At 31.8% G+C, this 13,378-nt stretch overlaps 1 protein-coding gene across 7 annotated transcripts in view; it reads left to right on the top strand.

Annotated features, from left to right (window-relative positions):
• PCLO (piccolo presynaptic cytomatrix protein) overlaps nucleotides 1–13,378 on the top strand; it is a 421,390-nt gene that overhangs the window by 359,601 nt on the left and 48,411 nt on the right. For all 7 annotated transcript variants that reach the window (XM_064375087.1, XM_064375077.1, XM_064375065.1 and 4 more), the window contains one exon: nucleotides 9,346–9,487. In XM_064375087.1, the coding sequence (XP_064231157.1) occupies nucleotides 9,346–9,487 (142 nt within the window). The remainder of the gene's footprint in view (nucleotides 1–9,345; nucleotides 9,488–13,378) is intronic.

Genomic DNA, 13,378 nt, shown 5'->3' with positions numbered 1-13,378 from the left:
CTGATGCTGATCAGTTTCTTCTCATTTTTCACAGTACTTCATTTCCGTTACTGTGGGTCTTGACCAGTAATTCTCAGAGTGTGTCCACTGATTGCTGATGGGGGACGGGGTGTGTCCCAGAAACCCTTTTAGGGTTCTGCAAGGTCAAAATATTCTTACGATTAACATGTTATTTGCCTTTTCACTCTCATTTTTTTTCTCAAGTGTGAAGTGGAGTTTCCCAGCAGCTACATAAGGTGTCATGATATCATTGCTTTGATGACTAATGGAATATGTGCTTGTTGATTTTTTGTTTTAATGTTTTATTTATTTTGAATATGATAAATACCAGTAGATACAACCTTCATAAAACAAAGTTCTTTGGATTATTAAATAAGTTCTAAAATAAGACCAAAATATTTAAGCTGGTTGTCCAGCTTAAATATTTAAGTATATTAGATTATAATTTATAACTTTTAAATTAAATTATTTAAATATATTTAAGCTTAAAAATATTTAAGAGCCACTGACTTAGACTTATACACAATCATAATTTTTCCAATACTCAAAGACTGAATAACTAAGGGCTTCTTCCAAAACATGTTTATCATATTTGTCTCTAAATTTTCTATATCTTTTATGTCCTCCTATTTCAGAACCCCTTCTTTCTTTTCTCATTTGATTTTAATTTATAATTATTAAGATTGACAAATGACATTTTAAATTTATATAGCCATTTTTTTGTTTTATTGGGAATGATATAGATTAAATTACATTTATAAGTCCGTAATTATTACTTTTTCCTTTTGAAATTTGTCTGGTAAGTTGCCTGTCAGCTTTAATCAAGCTGTTTCCAAGCTAAACTAGAGTGACAGGAGTGTTATAAAGGTAGAATAAAACTTTCTGTCCTTATCGGGAAGGTAACATTTATAGAAAAACATTTGTTTATAAATTATCAATTGATTTTTCTTCCATTATCTACATTACTGATCCTATATAGCGGAAATTAATTGTATTTACATAGCAATAGAAAAACTGAAGATTCAAATTTGAGGAAAAATGGAAAGTTTCTTACTGAATACTTGATCCTTAATTTCAAATACATAATTTGGTGAGTTTCAAAATATTTAATGCTAGAAGGATATTTGCAAATATGTGTTTATCATTTATGAAAAGTATCTGAATCACTTTTATTAGGTCATCATTTTTATATACATTTGCTGATATTTAGTGCAAATTGTATCACAGAACTTCTTCAAGGTGTTGGTGATGCTACAGCAAACAGACAAAAATTACTGTCCTCATGAATCTCTCATGCTAGTAATATTTATTGAATTTATATGGAAAAAATTATAAAGAGTAAGAAAAGTGTGAGTTATGTCTATCTTCAACTGAGATGGAAATAGAAAAATGCAATCGGCCGGGCGCGGTGGCTCACGCCTGTGATCCCAGCACTTTGGGAGGCCGAGGCGGGTGGATCACGAGGTCAAGAGATTGAGATCATCCTGTCCAACATGGTGAAACCCCGTCTCTACTAAAAATACAAAAATTAGCTGGGCGTGTTGGTGCGTGCCTGTAATCCCAGCCACTCAGGAGGCTGAGGCAGGAGAATCACTTGAACCCGAGAGGCAGAGATTACAGTGAACCGAGATCCGCCACTTCACGCCAGCCTGGCAACAGAGCAAGACTCTGTCTAGAAAAAAAAATGCAATCAGTCATCGATTTACATTTATGTGCAACCAAACATCATCATGTTTAAAAATATCTGGAAAATAGAATTAATTATAATTTATTTGTTCTGCCTCTGGTTCTCTCATAATCTGTACAATCCACTGCAATGTAACCATCTATAGGTAAACCGAAAGTATTTTTTAAGGATCTATTTGGAGAAAGATTAATGAAATGATTGTTATAGATTAATAGATAATTAATGTGATCTATTTGGAGAAAGATTAATGACATTAACTAGAGAGGTTGGGTCTCGTGGGACCAGACATGCATTTATCAAATAATTGTCCAAATTCCTCTTTACTTCATGGCCATTGACCAAATTGGAATAATATGAAAACAAACTGACATGTGCTCAACCTTTTGCATTTGGGCAGAATTTAATGAATTTTCAAAATGTTCGGATTCCATTTAAGGACAGCATTCCTGTTATCTAAGCAGTCGTGATGTAAGTTCTCACAGTTTCAGGATTATGTAAGAACGTTTTTCAAAATGACTATTTTTAGAATGACTTTTTACTCAAACAAACCTGCATGTTTTACAGTAGTCTTTATCCCTGCTTGGCTTTTTAATTCTCCATTTGTCAGCTGGAAATACCTGTCTGACAGCCTAATGCAAGTGTAGTGCAAGCAAACAGCAAGAGAGAAAATGCTTCTGTTTCAATTGAATGTTTTTTCTTTCACATATGATCTCCCATGCTATTAATCGTTGAAAGATAAAGATCATTATTGTATTTGCATTTTTTAGCATCAAACCAGAATTTGGCACTGGATACATTCTTTGTTCATTCTATCTATTTGAACATAGTTGGAATTACAGCCTAAACTTATCTAAGACAAAATGAATTTACTTTCTTAATTTTCATAAATGATAATGTCTTAGTCAAACTTTCATTATTTAGTACAAAATTTTGATTCTCACTTAAACTGTATTTTAAGTGGCTTTTTCCAAAATCACTTGTGAACTAAAAACATCTCAAAAAAAAAAAGGAAGACCTACTTAAAAGGCAACATTATCATTGCCTTTTAAATGCAAGGGTTATAGTATACTGAACCAATATGTATTTTTTTGTAAGAAAAAAATTCCTCTATACCATGTTATTAGTTAAGCTAACTTCACTTTCATTTGTTACATTGCTTTGTACTATTACTTCTGTTTCCTGAAATGATCAATGATCTTATTATCTGATCTTATTATCTATAAAGTCAGATAATGAATCATTACAAACAAATTAAATTGTTAATTAAAATGTCTTTAAGAATTCAGTCACAAGGCCAGTGTGTATGGAGAGAGAAAACTGTGAACATAAAAGCTTTACCATCTTTCTTGAACACAACAAATGGAGGCGACATGTCTCCATCTTCTCTAAAAGAAGCTACTTACGAATATGAAACATCTTAAGGGAAGTATTTTTATTTTTATAAGGAAAAATACTGCAACATTCCATTGCTCATGATTTGTGATACCTTTAAGTAGGTATATTATTTACCTATAAATATAAAATATACCTGTAATGACTATATAGTCATTTAATAATTTGTCGTTTGAAAATGAAATTTTCAATGACATCCTTCCTTCAACTTCCATACTTAACAACTTACAAATGACTGATACAGATATCAGTTTCAATACCTGTATTTCCTAAAGCTTGTAATTTGGTGGTGTGTGAAAACTCCTACCAATAGCTATATTGTGACTACCTAGGCCATTTTTCTAGTGTCCAGCTTGCTTTAGATTTTCTCAAATAGATAATAATTATACTGAAGGAGATTTAGAAAAAAAAATAAACTTCTAAATTACTTTTAATATGCAATATCTCTTCTTAAATTAGAATCCCTGAACTGTAATAAAAACATACAGAAAGTGTGATTGTATATAGTTCAAGGGAAAACATACCAAATAATAGCTGGTCACGATGGCACTTAAAACCTGAAATTTTAAGACCCACATTCAAAAAAAAATTTTTTTTATTCAGATAAAACTGCAGCCGGGCGCGGTGGCTCACGCCTGTAATCCCAGCACTTTGGGAGGCTGAGGCGGGTGGATCACGAGATCAAGAGATGGAGACCATCTGGTCAACATGGTGAAACCCCGTCTCTACTAAAAATACAAAAAAAATTAGCTGGGCATGGTGGTGCGTGCCTGTAATCCCAGCTACTCAGGAGGCTGAGGCAGGAGAATTGCCTGAACCCAGGAGGCAGAGGTTGCGGTGAGCCGAGATCGCGCCATTGCACTCCAGCCTGGGTAACAAGAGTGAAACTCCGTCTCAAAAAAAAAAAAAAAAAAAAAAAAAAGCAAAATCCCTTTAGTAAAACTAAACAAAAACAATAACAGCAATAACAACAGGTAGATAACAGAGAGAGGAGGTGAGAAGGAAGGAAAGGAAAGAGGGATGGACAGAGAAAAAAGAAAGAGAGAGAGGAGAAAGGTCCCTGAGGTAAATACTAGCTAAATTAAAACTAGCTAAAGGGAGTAAAAATTCCCTAAATACATGATTTCCAAAACAGGTAATTATTTCTGTTCCATGATTAAACAATTGGAATAAACAAAATTATTGATTGATTCAGTTAATCTTAAAATTTTAAAGACTGTATCTTTGAAGTTACTTACTACTGTATTAACCAAGTAATTTGGGAAAGTACAAGCTACCTATATAATACATAAGAATGTTTGGAGATAGTTCTGTGCTGGACCAAAAATATAAAACCAATAATAGAACATCATAGACAGCAACCTATATACATTCCAAGCATTTTTGGAGTAATTTTTGGAATTTAGTGAGAGAGGCAAAGACCTTGACTTTTAAATTTCAGACAACTGGATGTGATATAAAAGCAATTAAAGTCGAGTCTATAATTTGATCCGTGCTCTCAGAGCAAAGTGCTGCCACCATGTGGTAGGTACAGTGATAACTTTGCATATTTAAATACTGTATAGTAGAGGAAGGAAAAGTCGACAGAGCAAACTAATTGAAGACAGATGTGCAGCCAAAGAGACAATACCGATTTAATTAAGGTTAGCCACAGTGGAGTAATAAAACACGATGATGTCTAACCATTAACTGCCAAAGAAAGTGAAGAGGTCAAAGAATAATTTAAAACAGTTTGATTTGTGTCACAGAAGGTAGCATTTGTTTTCCTGAAATGCCCCCTCAATAATTGAGTTACGAAAATGATTCAACATTCTAAGATTTATTCTTTTAGGGCACAGGACCCTTTCTATGAATGAGCTGATTCTACCATATATTTATAGCATCCCCCTCTTTCTGTAGTTGGTACTTGATAATACACTTAGGATTTCAAAAAGAAACTAGACACAAAAACATAATTCATAAAAAAAGACTCCAAAGATGTATCTTTTTATTAAGAAAAGCCTCTCAATGTTTATATAAACTTTTTCATGTGTAATACACAGGTGCATAATACATTCATACATAGTAGGTCCATGATTTCTGAAACCCTAATTAAAAGAGTTGCAAGAATTAAGCAGAAGTAGAATATTTCTAAATTGTTGATTTTGAAATTATAAAATTATGGAAGATTATACTTTGTTTCAGTGTTTTAAAATATTATTTCCTTCAACAACATAGACAAACAGAGAGATATTATACTTAAATATAACCCAGAGCTCTCTGACTGTCTACATACCAACATGTGTGATCAGGACAAGTTCTGGAGTCTGTAATAGTGCTGGCTCCCATGGAACGTCACTATACCTATTATTTTCTCTTGTTGTTTTCATTTTAAATATATATGTAATATTTGTGATCTATTATGAACTTTTTGAAATTCACAAGTCTATAATCTCCGTTTAGTGTATTGTCATTAAATATTTTCTTCAATTAAACCAGTGTTTTGGGAGATTGGGGTTTAAAAAAATCACCTTTTTCTCTACAGTATGAATGATTGCCATTTTTCATTACAGATTAATGTTATCTCTGGTTTTAAAAGTCTATATATATATTTATGATATATATATTTATAATATATATATATATATATATACATATTACTCCCTAAAGTTTCTTTGACAAAGAAAATGGGGGAAAAAAAAAAGCCTTCCACATCAAGTGGCCTTCTGGGTGAGAAATTTATTATTTGTATAAAACACAAAACTTGATTTTAAAAAGTGAAATTATCTATTAAATCATTCAGATGTTTTGATTGTTTGGTTAAAGGAAAGAATTATTAATTTACTATTATTATTTATTCATTAAATATTATTCAAACAAGTTCCAGGACAAGTTTTTAAGGAGGTTACCAAGGTGAAAACATAGGCTCTGTTTCCAATAATGACAGATTATGTGCTACAAGAGTCCAGATTTAGGAGAGGTCACTTCTGAATGGGAGAATGGGGAAAATGCATGAAGCAGGTGATTTCTGAGCTAGGCCTTTACAGATAACTTTAATTTAGATACATGAAAGTGATGGGTTAAAGGAGGCCTTAATAAAGTTGGAAAGAAAAAGCCAAACCAAAGGGAGCCAGAGTGAATGGTCTGAGAGGGCCTGCATGTGAAGTGTTTGAAGGAGAATCATGCAAGATATATTTGGAAAGGAGCAGACCAATAAAAAACTCTTTTAAGAGGCAAACTAAAGAATTTGGTTGAAATTATTAGATATCTCAAGATTACCTAAGCTCCAGCCTCAGATAATAAAGTCCTAAAAACACTTCATTTGTTAAAAAGTTTGCTTTTATGCAGATTTAGCTCAATTTAAAAGAATTGATGCTTTCTTTTTTGAAGTCTGTTTCAAGAGCAAGAAATGAGTAAAATACATGTTTCAAATATCTGGAAAAGATCTATTAAAATATGGATTCTTAGAACCAGCTTATCAAAACTTCTGTCTATTTTATTTTATCACATTTTATGATATGTAGATATAGCCCAGTAAGAAGAAAAGATCTGTTGTGTGTTTTAATTTAATTCATTTTTCATAAACTAATCAAATGTCAGGCTATATATCTCTGGACTACACTTAGATACCAGATTAAGAATACAGAATTTAACCCAGCACCAGATGTTTTGTTTTGATAACTCCAACAATCTAGATCCATTTGAATTATTCGCCTAACTTCTAAATGCCTAAAATTGTCATAGACAGAACCTTAGATGTAATCTTGTTTTGCACAGGTATTAGACTGGTTCTATTATAGGTATATGTTCCCTGGATTTGTTTTTCTTTTATAGTATTTCTTATAAAATGTTATTTGTTTGCATTTAAAATAATGACGACACTTACACGGGCTTTCCAAATAAGATTTCTATTCAAAGAGACAGTCAAGATGGAAAAAAAACTGTCCTTTCTTAAATTTACTTCTAGTTTTGTTTCTTTCTTCTTATTACGCTATTTTATATTCTGTGCACATTTCACAACTTTTCCAGAAGAGGAATAGAACTAAAAATTGCATCAGGTAAAACGAAAGTTGACAAAAGAAAGGATGGACCATTTTCAAATGTAAATAATAAGACTTTTTATAGTATAGCTATTTTTGTTCATTGTGAGGTTGCTCTTAAATGAAAATTAATTTACTAAATATTAATTGATTAAATATTAGTGTTTATTAATTAAGGTTTATTTTTGAAAATAGTAGATTGTGATTTTCCAATTGATGGAATTAATATCATCCATTCAATGTCATACTAACAACTATGAATTCGATTATATAATGCCAGTCAAAAAGTATGACATCTTTCTTTTGTTTATAATTAATTGACTGATCTGACTCATTATGTAGATTATGCATTTTAATCTACTTTATAAATGTCCATAATTTTATATCCTACTAATATTACCTTTACATTTTTTAAATTATTCTTTTAAGAAGTCTTCTTTAACACTAAATACATCATCTGGGTTTCTTCTACATAAGTTAAAGAAAATATTCAAGAAACATAACTATTCTGTTTCCACAAATGTAGTCCTATGAGCGACTAGCAATTCATTGGTGACTGGCTGTTTGAGAGCGTTCAATTCAGTTAGTCAATTGTATATCAGATGTCTATCAGTTAGGAACACCTTTTTCTAAATAGCCATTTCTAACTAAAACACATCTGATACACAATTGACTTATTATTAAAATGTTATTTCTTATTTTCCTATTCTGGGGAAGGGATCATACTGCCACTGGAATAGATATAAAACTTCCTTATGGCTTTAGAGGATCTGCTATTGCTGAAATGGAAAGTGAAGAAATGGGGGAAAAAGTTAAATCCTTTGCAAGACTTGATCCTAGCTACCCTGATGGTGAATTTCCTGTCCTCAAATGGTTTCCCACACAACGTTTATGTGTTTCACTTCATTTGGTTATTATATTGTTAAAATTCAACCAGATTAAGAATTGTTGTGTGTTTATACATATCCTTAAGAAATATGTAGATATCTTAGGATCATAAAATGATTATCAACTATTCACCCAGTAGTACAAATTTATCCAAATGGCTAATAACTCCTGATGGAATAGGGATGCATTTATGAAGAAAAAAGACTCTAAGTAGATTTGTAGGTTAGAACACATCTAGATTTACAAGAGAGTAGAGGTAAATTCATTGTCAAAGACTATTTAAGTTCAAAGACAATAAGAAACAGCCATTGACAGCAAAGCCCTTGAGAAGAGTGGGGATGTGGCAGATAATATTACAGGAGGAAGAAAAGTAAGTTACTGACTCCTGTGTATCCCACTCCTCATAATCACAATTTTACAAGGTAGGCATTACTGACTCCATTGTTTTCAAATGAGAAAAGCAACTTAGAGTTGCCGAAGAGTAGATTGTAATTCAAAACCAGATCAGTGTGGCCAAAAAGTTCACTCTCTCTGGCAGAAGACAAATATCAACAATTTCAAAAACTTAATAGAGAAAATTCTCCCCAGCAAAATAAGGGAAACACTTGCCTTATCTTCCTTTTGTTTGCATCAAAATTTCTTCTCAAATCTGCCAACAATATTAGTACTATTCCCCTACTGCATAATTTATTGTATAAATTTGTAACATCTCTATGGTAATATGGTTTTTTATATTCAAATATCAAACTTAGGAAATTTTTGAAACAAGTCTCAATGATAAACTAGGAAATGCCTGAAGGGAAACTGATATCTTTAAATTTTTAAAACTTTCTGGAGATAGTAGACAGAGGCACATTCAAACACAGAATTTTCAATAACTTCTTAAAATTCTATTTTGCATCTTTGTTTCTAAGGAGAAAAACAGATTATTACCTAGTAATATGAAAAATATTAAGCAATTTTCTTTATCCTGCCATTTGTAGTCTTTCTAAACTCTTTTCTCCATGAAATGGCCAAAATTTTATTTATTTACTTTATCACTATTGCAGTACTGTACAAAGAAACCACAAAAATAATAATAGTAAAATAGTTACATACTATTTAACTCCGTCTAAAAATTAGATATTCTTTTCCTAAGGTGATTGTTTTTCCTTGACGTCCAGTAAAAACAGTAAAATGATTTATTGTTACCACTGTGCATTATCAGTAAAGGAAACGAAAAGGCAGGTTGAAAATGTAGAGTTCTTCAGTAGCTGTTTCTTTCTACATGTAAATTAAGAAGATGTATAAGTATGCATTTGGAGATCAATGTCAGCTTCATTTATTGACTGTGGTGTTGAATCTTCCCACACCATGCAGCAAAGCCTCCCAATCACCGGCCTGCAGAAAGCTCTGTGTCCACCGGCTCCTCAGGCAGCAGCTTTGGCAGTGGGTATAGCGTGGACAGTGAAGGAAGCAGCAGCACTGCAGGGGAGACTAATCTATTTCCTATTCCGAGGATGTAAGTGGGTCTCTTTTTGTTACTACAAAGCTTACTCAGCACCATGAGTAAGGCATTCTCAACAGTTAACAGGAAATAACTAGATGATTATCCAATTCTGAGTCATTGTCCCTGAGACACTTGAACTGTTAATACCTACATAGAGATAGATTGTTCAAGAAAGATTGGATTAATCCAGTTAATTCTAAGGATAAATGTTAGTCACTACCAGAACTACTTAATCAATATAATCTGTATTTAATGTAAAAACTGCTAAAACAATAACTTAGCCATGCCAGGATAAAGTTCTGCAGGAGTACAGTAATGTTTTAATACATAATGACCAAATACAAACATTACTGGTATTTGAGACAAACATGTATACATTGAATCAGGAGAGATTTAAACATAGTCAAAGAATCCATATCTCATATTTGAGATAGATGACATAGTGAATAATCATATAGACTTTTCAACTAAAAATCCCTCTAAAATTAACATTGAAGGTTTTGAAGTGTTTCCATACTTTCTAGAACAAATACCAAGTATGGATAGGTCCTTGAGTAGGTACTCTTGGAATAAGACTCATTCATAATGTTAAACCTCAAAAAAAGTCATTTTGCAAATCAAACGCGATACTTAAGCAGACTAAATGTGTTAGAATCACTTTGGTCATATTGGTGGCATTCAAGATAAATATGTAGGTTATGTCTGTTCCAATATCAAAATCAAAACTTCCTGACCTTTCCTTCTCCTCCCCGTTAACTATTCTGGATTTTGAAAATACCACAGGACCACCCGGGTCCCAGTATTTAGGCCAGGGCAAATCCAGCATACCATCTGGTTTTCTAAGGCCTGTGAGCTAAAAATGGTTTTTCCATTTTTTAATGTGTATGAAAAAAACAAAACAAGTGTCATACTTTGTGACACATGAAAATTATAGGAAATTTCAGTGACCGTAAACTAAGTTGTATTGAAACACAACTGTACCTGTTACCTCTGCGTTGCCTGATGCAGCTTTTGTGCTACAGAGCAGAATTAAGTCCTTAGAACAGAGCCCATCTAAAATATTTACTAAGTGGCACTTTGCAGAGCTTGCCAACCCTGATCTGGGTTGCGAAAGGGTCTTTTTCGTTTTTCTCCAATGCTAAGTGAAGACTTCAGGGGGTGGATTTTCCATTTCTTTTTGTTTTACAATAAAGGTTTTTATAAATCTTTTTTATGTCCACAATAGTTGTAATATTTTGATAATGTTTCAGTTTATAAAAGCAAAGCAATAGGGAAAATGGATTTTTACAGTGAAAAAATGTGTGCATTTTGTTGTTTCAAACTCCATTTTTTAATTTAAATTAAGCAAATTATTATTGTAGCACCTGTCCAACTTAGCTTTCTTTTCTTTCATGAGACTTAGTCTATGGATTCAATAGAGTTATTTGTAATTAATCAGTTCTATTTTATTGGAAATTCTTTCTAAAAGGAATCTAATCCCATTGGTCTTTGACTTCTGATAATTTAATTTGACAGAAAAGAATTTCTACAAATTTATTACATTTCTCACTAAGCTGTGAATGTCATGTGAATTTATAAAGGTTTTGAACCGCACATAATTTGTTACCCTTCCAATTTTTCTGCACCTTTTAAAATATGTAATTTAACACTGATGATAAAGTTATAACTTCCAAAGAGTAAACTATGTTAATTTGTCAATGTCTGAAGGATAAGTAGGTTGTGTATTTTCTATATATATACCACATTCTAATTTTGTTTTTTCCCATTTTCCTTTTTCTCTTGTAAATCAAAGCTTCTCACAACTGTCTAGGAGATTCTTGCTTTGCCATATGAGCACAACCAACATTTACTTTGGAAACCTTTATAGAATATGTGTGAGAAGTAGTATTTGGTAGTTCTTTTATATGCCACATTATATTTAATATAATTATTGCTCGAGCTAGGAAAAGTGTTTAATAAATATTTAGTGGTTGTTTAAAAATATAAATTATAAAATGTATAGCCAAAATCTTCTGAGCTGAAGAGTAGTCATTGAGAATTCAGAGAAACCACATTCTTCACATGACCCACCGTTACATTTCCTTCGCACTTAATTTAACTTCCCAATACTGCAAAAGCTTTTTGTATAATCTTCAAAATGTACTTGCTACACATATTGGCTAAGTATCTATGTTAAAAACAGTTTTGATTGAAAGCGAAGACTAGCTGGACATCACCATTAACATATGAAGCCTGAGAGTCCAGAACGAAGCCAAAAATTATCAAAATGTAGTTTTACTACAATTACTAAGACTTACAGTAACTACTTTTAAAAAGCCTGGGATAGCGTTAAGAGTATTAATTTTTTAGTATTCTAATCTACTAGATCAGAAATACTAAAAAGACCTTCACTTTCAATTGAGTATGGCTCAGTAACAAGCTATGTTTTGGCTCTCTCTACCAGCGTGGCAGCATACTGATAAAAGTAAGATTGTTGCTATTAAACTTTTTTCCTCTCTAATGCTAACAGATGGAGCAGAGTTCTTTTTTATTTTTATTTTTTACTTAATTACTTGTCTTGAATCTTGATGAAGCAATTACATAAGCTAAAGTTTTGTGCGTTGTTTAAACATGCAGATCATGCTTTAACATACATACGGTAAAACAGAAATGTTGGAAATTCCTTAATTTGCATGAACTTGGTCCCTCACATAAATACTTAATAAAAATTTGTGCTTAAACCTTTCACCTAGAATTATCATAATGGAACAATGTAATGGCCTTTGAGATAAAATAATTTCTGAATTTACATGTTCCTCTTATGTGCAGAAACATTTCAGCACCTTCTCTGAAGTAGAATAAGAGGACCTTTAGAGCAGTTTTCAACTAAGATGTAATTGGATTTTTAAGAAATAAATACAGTTATCTTTTCAGCAGATCCAGCATACCAAATACTTCCTATGAATGATAGAATTAATTGTTCGTAAATCCGGTTATGCTAGAAGTGTTGTCTACAAAGTACAGCATCAAGATGCTCTTCTGTTCAAGCATCCTTCTGTAACACTTAAGTTTTTATTCCATCTTTTTAAAACACCTTATCTAAGTATATATAAAGACAAATTCCAAACTTTTTCACGTGCCTTGTAGCTTTTTCTCTAGCTGAAGAAATAAAAAATGTCCTATAGTTCTTTAGCTGTTAAATTATTAACATTCTTAACTTACAATGCTCAAAGTATCATGAATTCTTCATCTAGTTGACTACAAAAAATTTGAAGCTGAAAACTAAAAGTGATTAGCAGATTTTGGCTGAATTCTAAGGCTACTATAAGCGTACTACCTACTAATATGCTATATTTATTGAAGGCTTATTATTTCTCAGACACTCTGTTAAACCTTTTTAATGCATTTTTAATGAAATTTTTTTCATAAACAAAATGTAGCTAATATTATCTTTATATCACAAAAGGAGAAACAGTCTTGACCAGATACTTTGCCTTAGATTACACACAGCAAGAAATAGCAAGGCCAGGAGTGGAGACCAAGCAATCTGGCTGACTACAAAAGCCAGTTTGTGCAACACAGCAGAAAACACAGGAAAGAACTGAAATAAAATAAAATAAAATAAAATACATGAAATAAGAAATCTTCTATTAGAGTATCAATTTTATATATTATTTAATTCAATATTGCTCTTCTCACCGAAAAAACCTAGAATAACTCATCAATACAACGTATAAAAATATAAAGCCCTTTATCATTTTTGAGTTAGAAATCAATAAAAAATTCTAAAACAAAATTTGGAAATGTCATGATGGTCTTATTTTTTGATAAATGAGCCTACAAATAAAAATTACTGAATTTTGAGGAATATTGTTTGGCCCGAATAGGAATAATAAACAAGTTCACATTTTAAAATGGTGATAT

Source organism: Aotus nancymaae, unplaced genomic scaffold, assembly GCF_030222135.1.
Source record: "Aotus nancymaae isolate 86718 unplaced genomic scaffold, 86718_ANA_hifiasm-v0.15.2.pri h1tg000002l, whole genome shotgun sequence".
In the NCBI taxonomy this organism is placed as follows: domain Eukaryota; kingdom Metazoa; phylum Chordata; class Mammalia; order Primates; family Aotidae; genus Aotus; species Aotus nancymaae.
The sequence above is the reverse complement of the archived record's forward strand: the minus strand, read 5'-3'. Positions and strand labels throughout refer to the sequence as shown.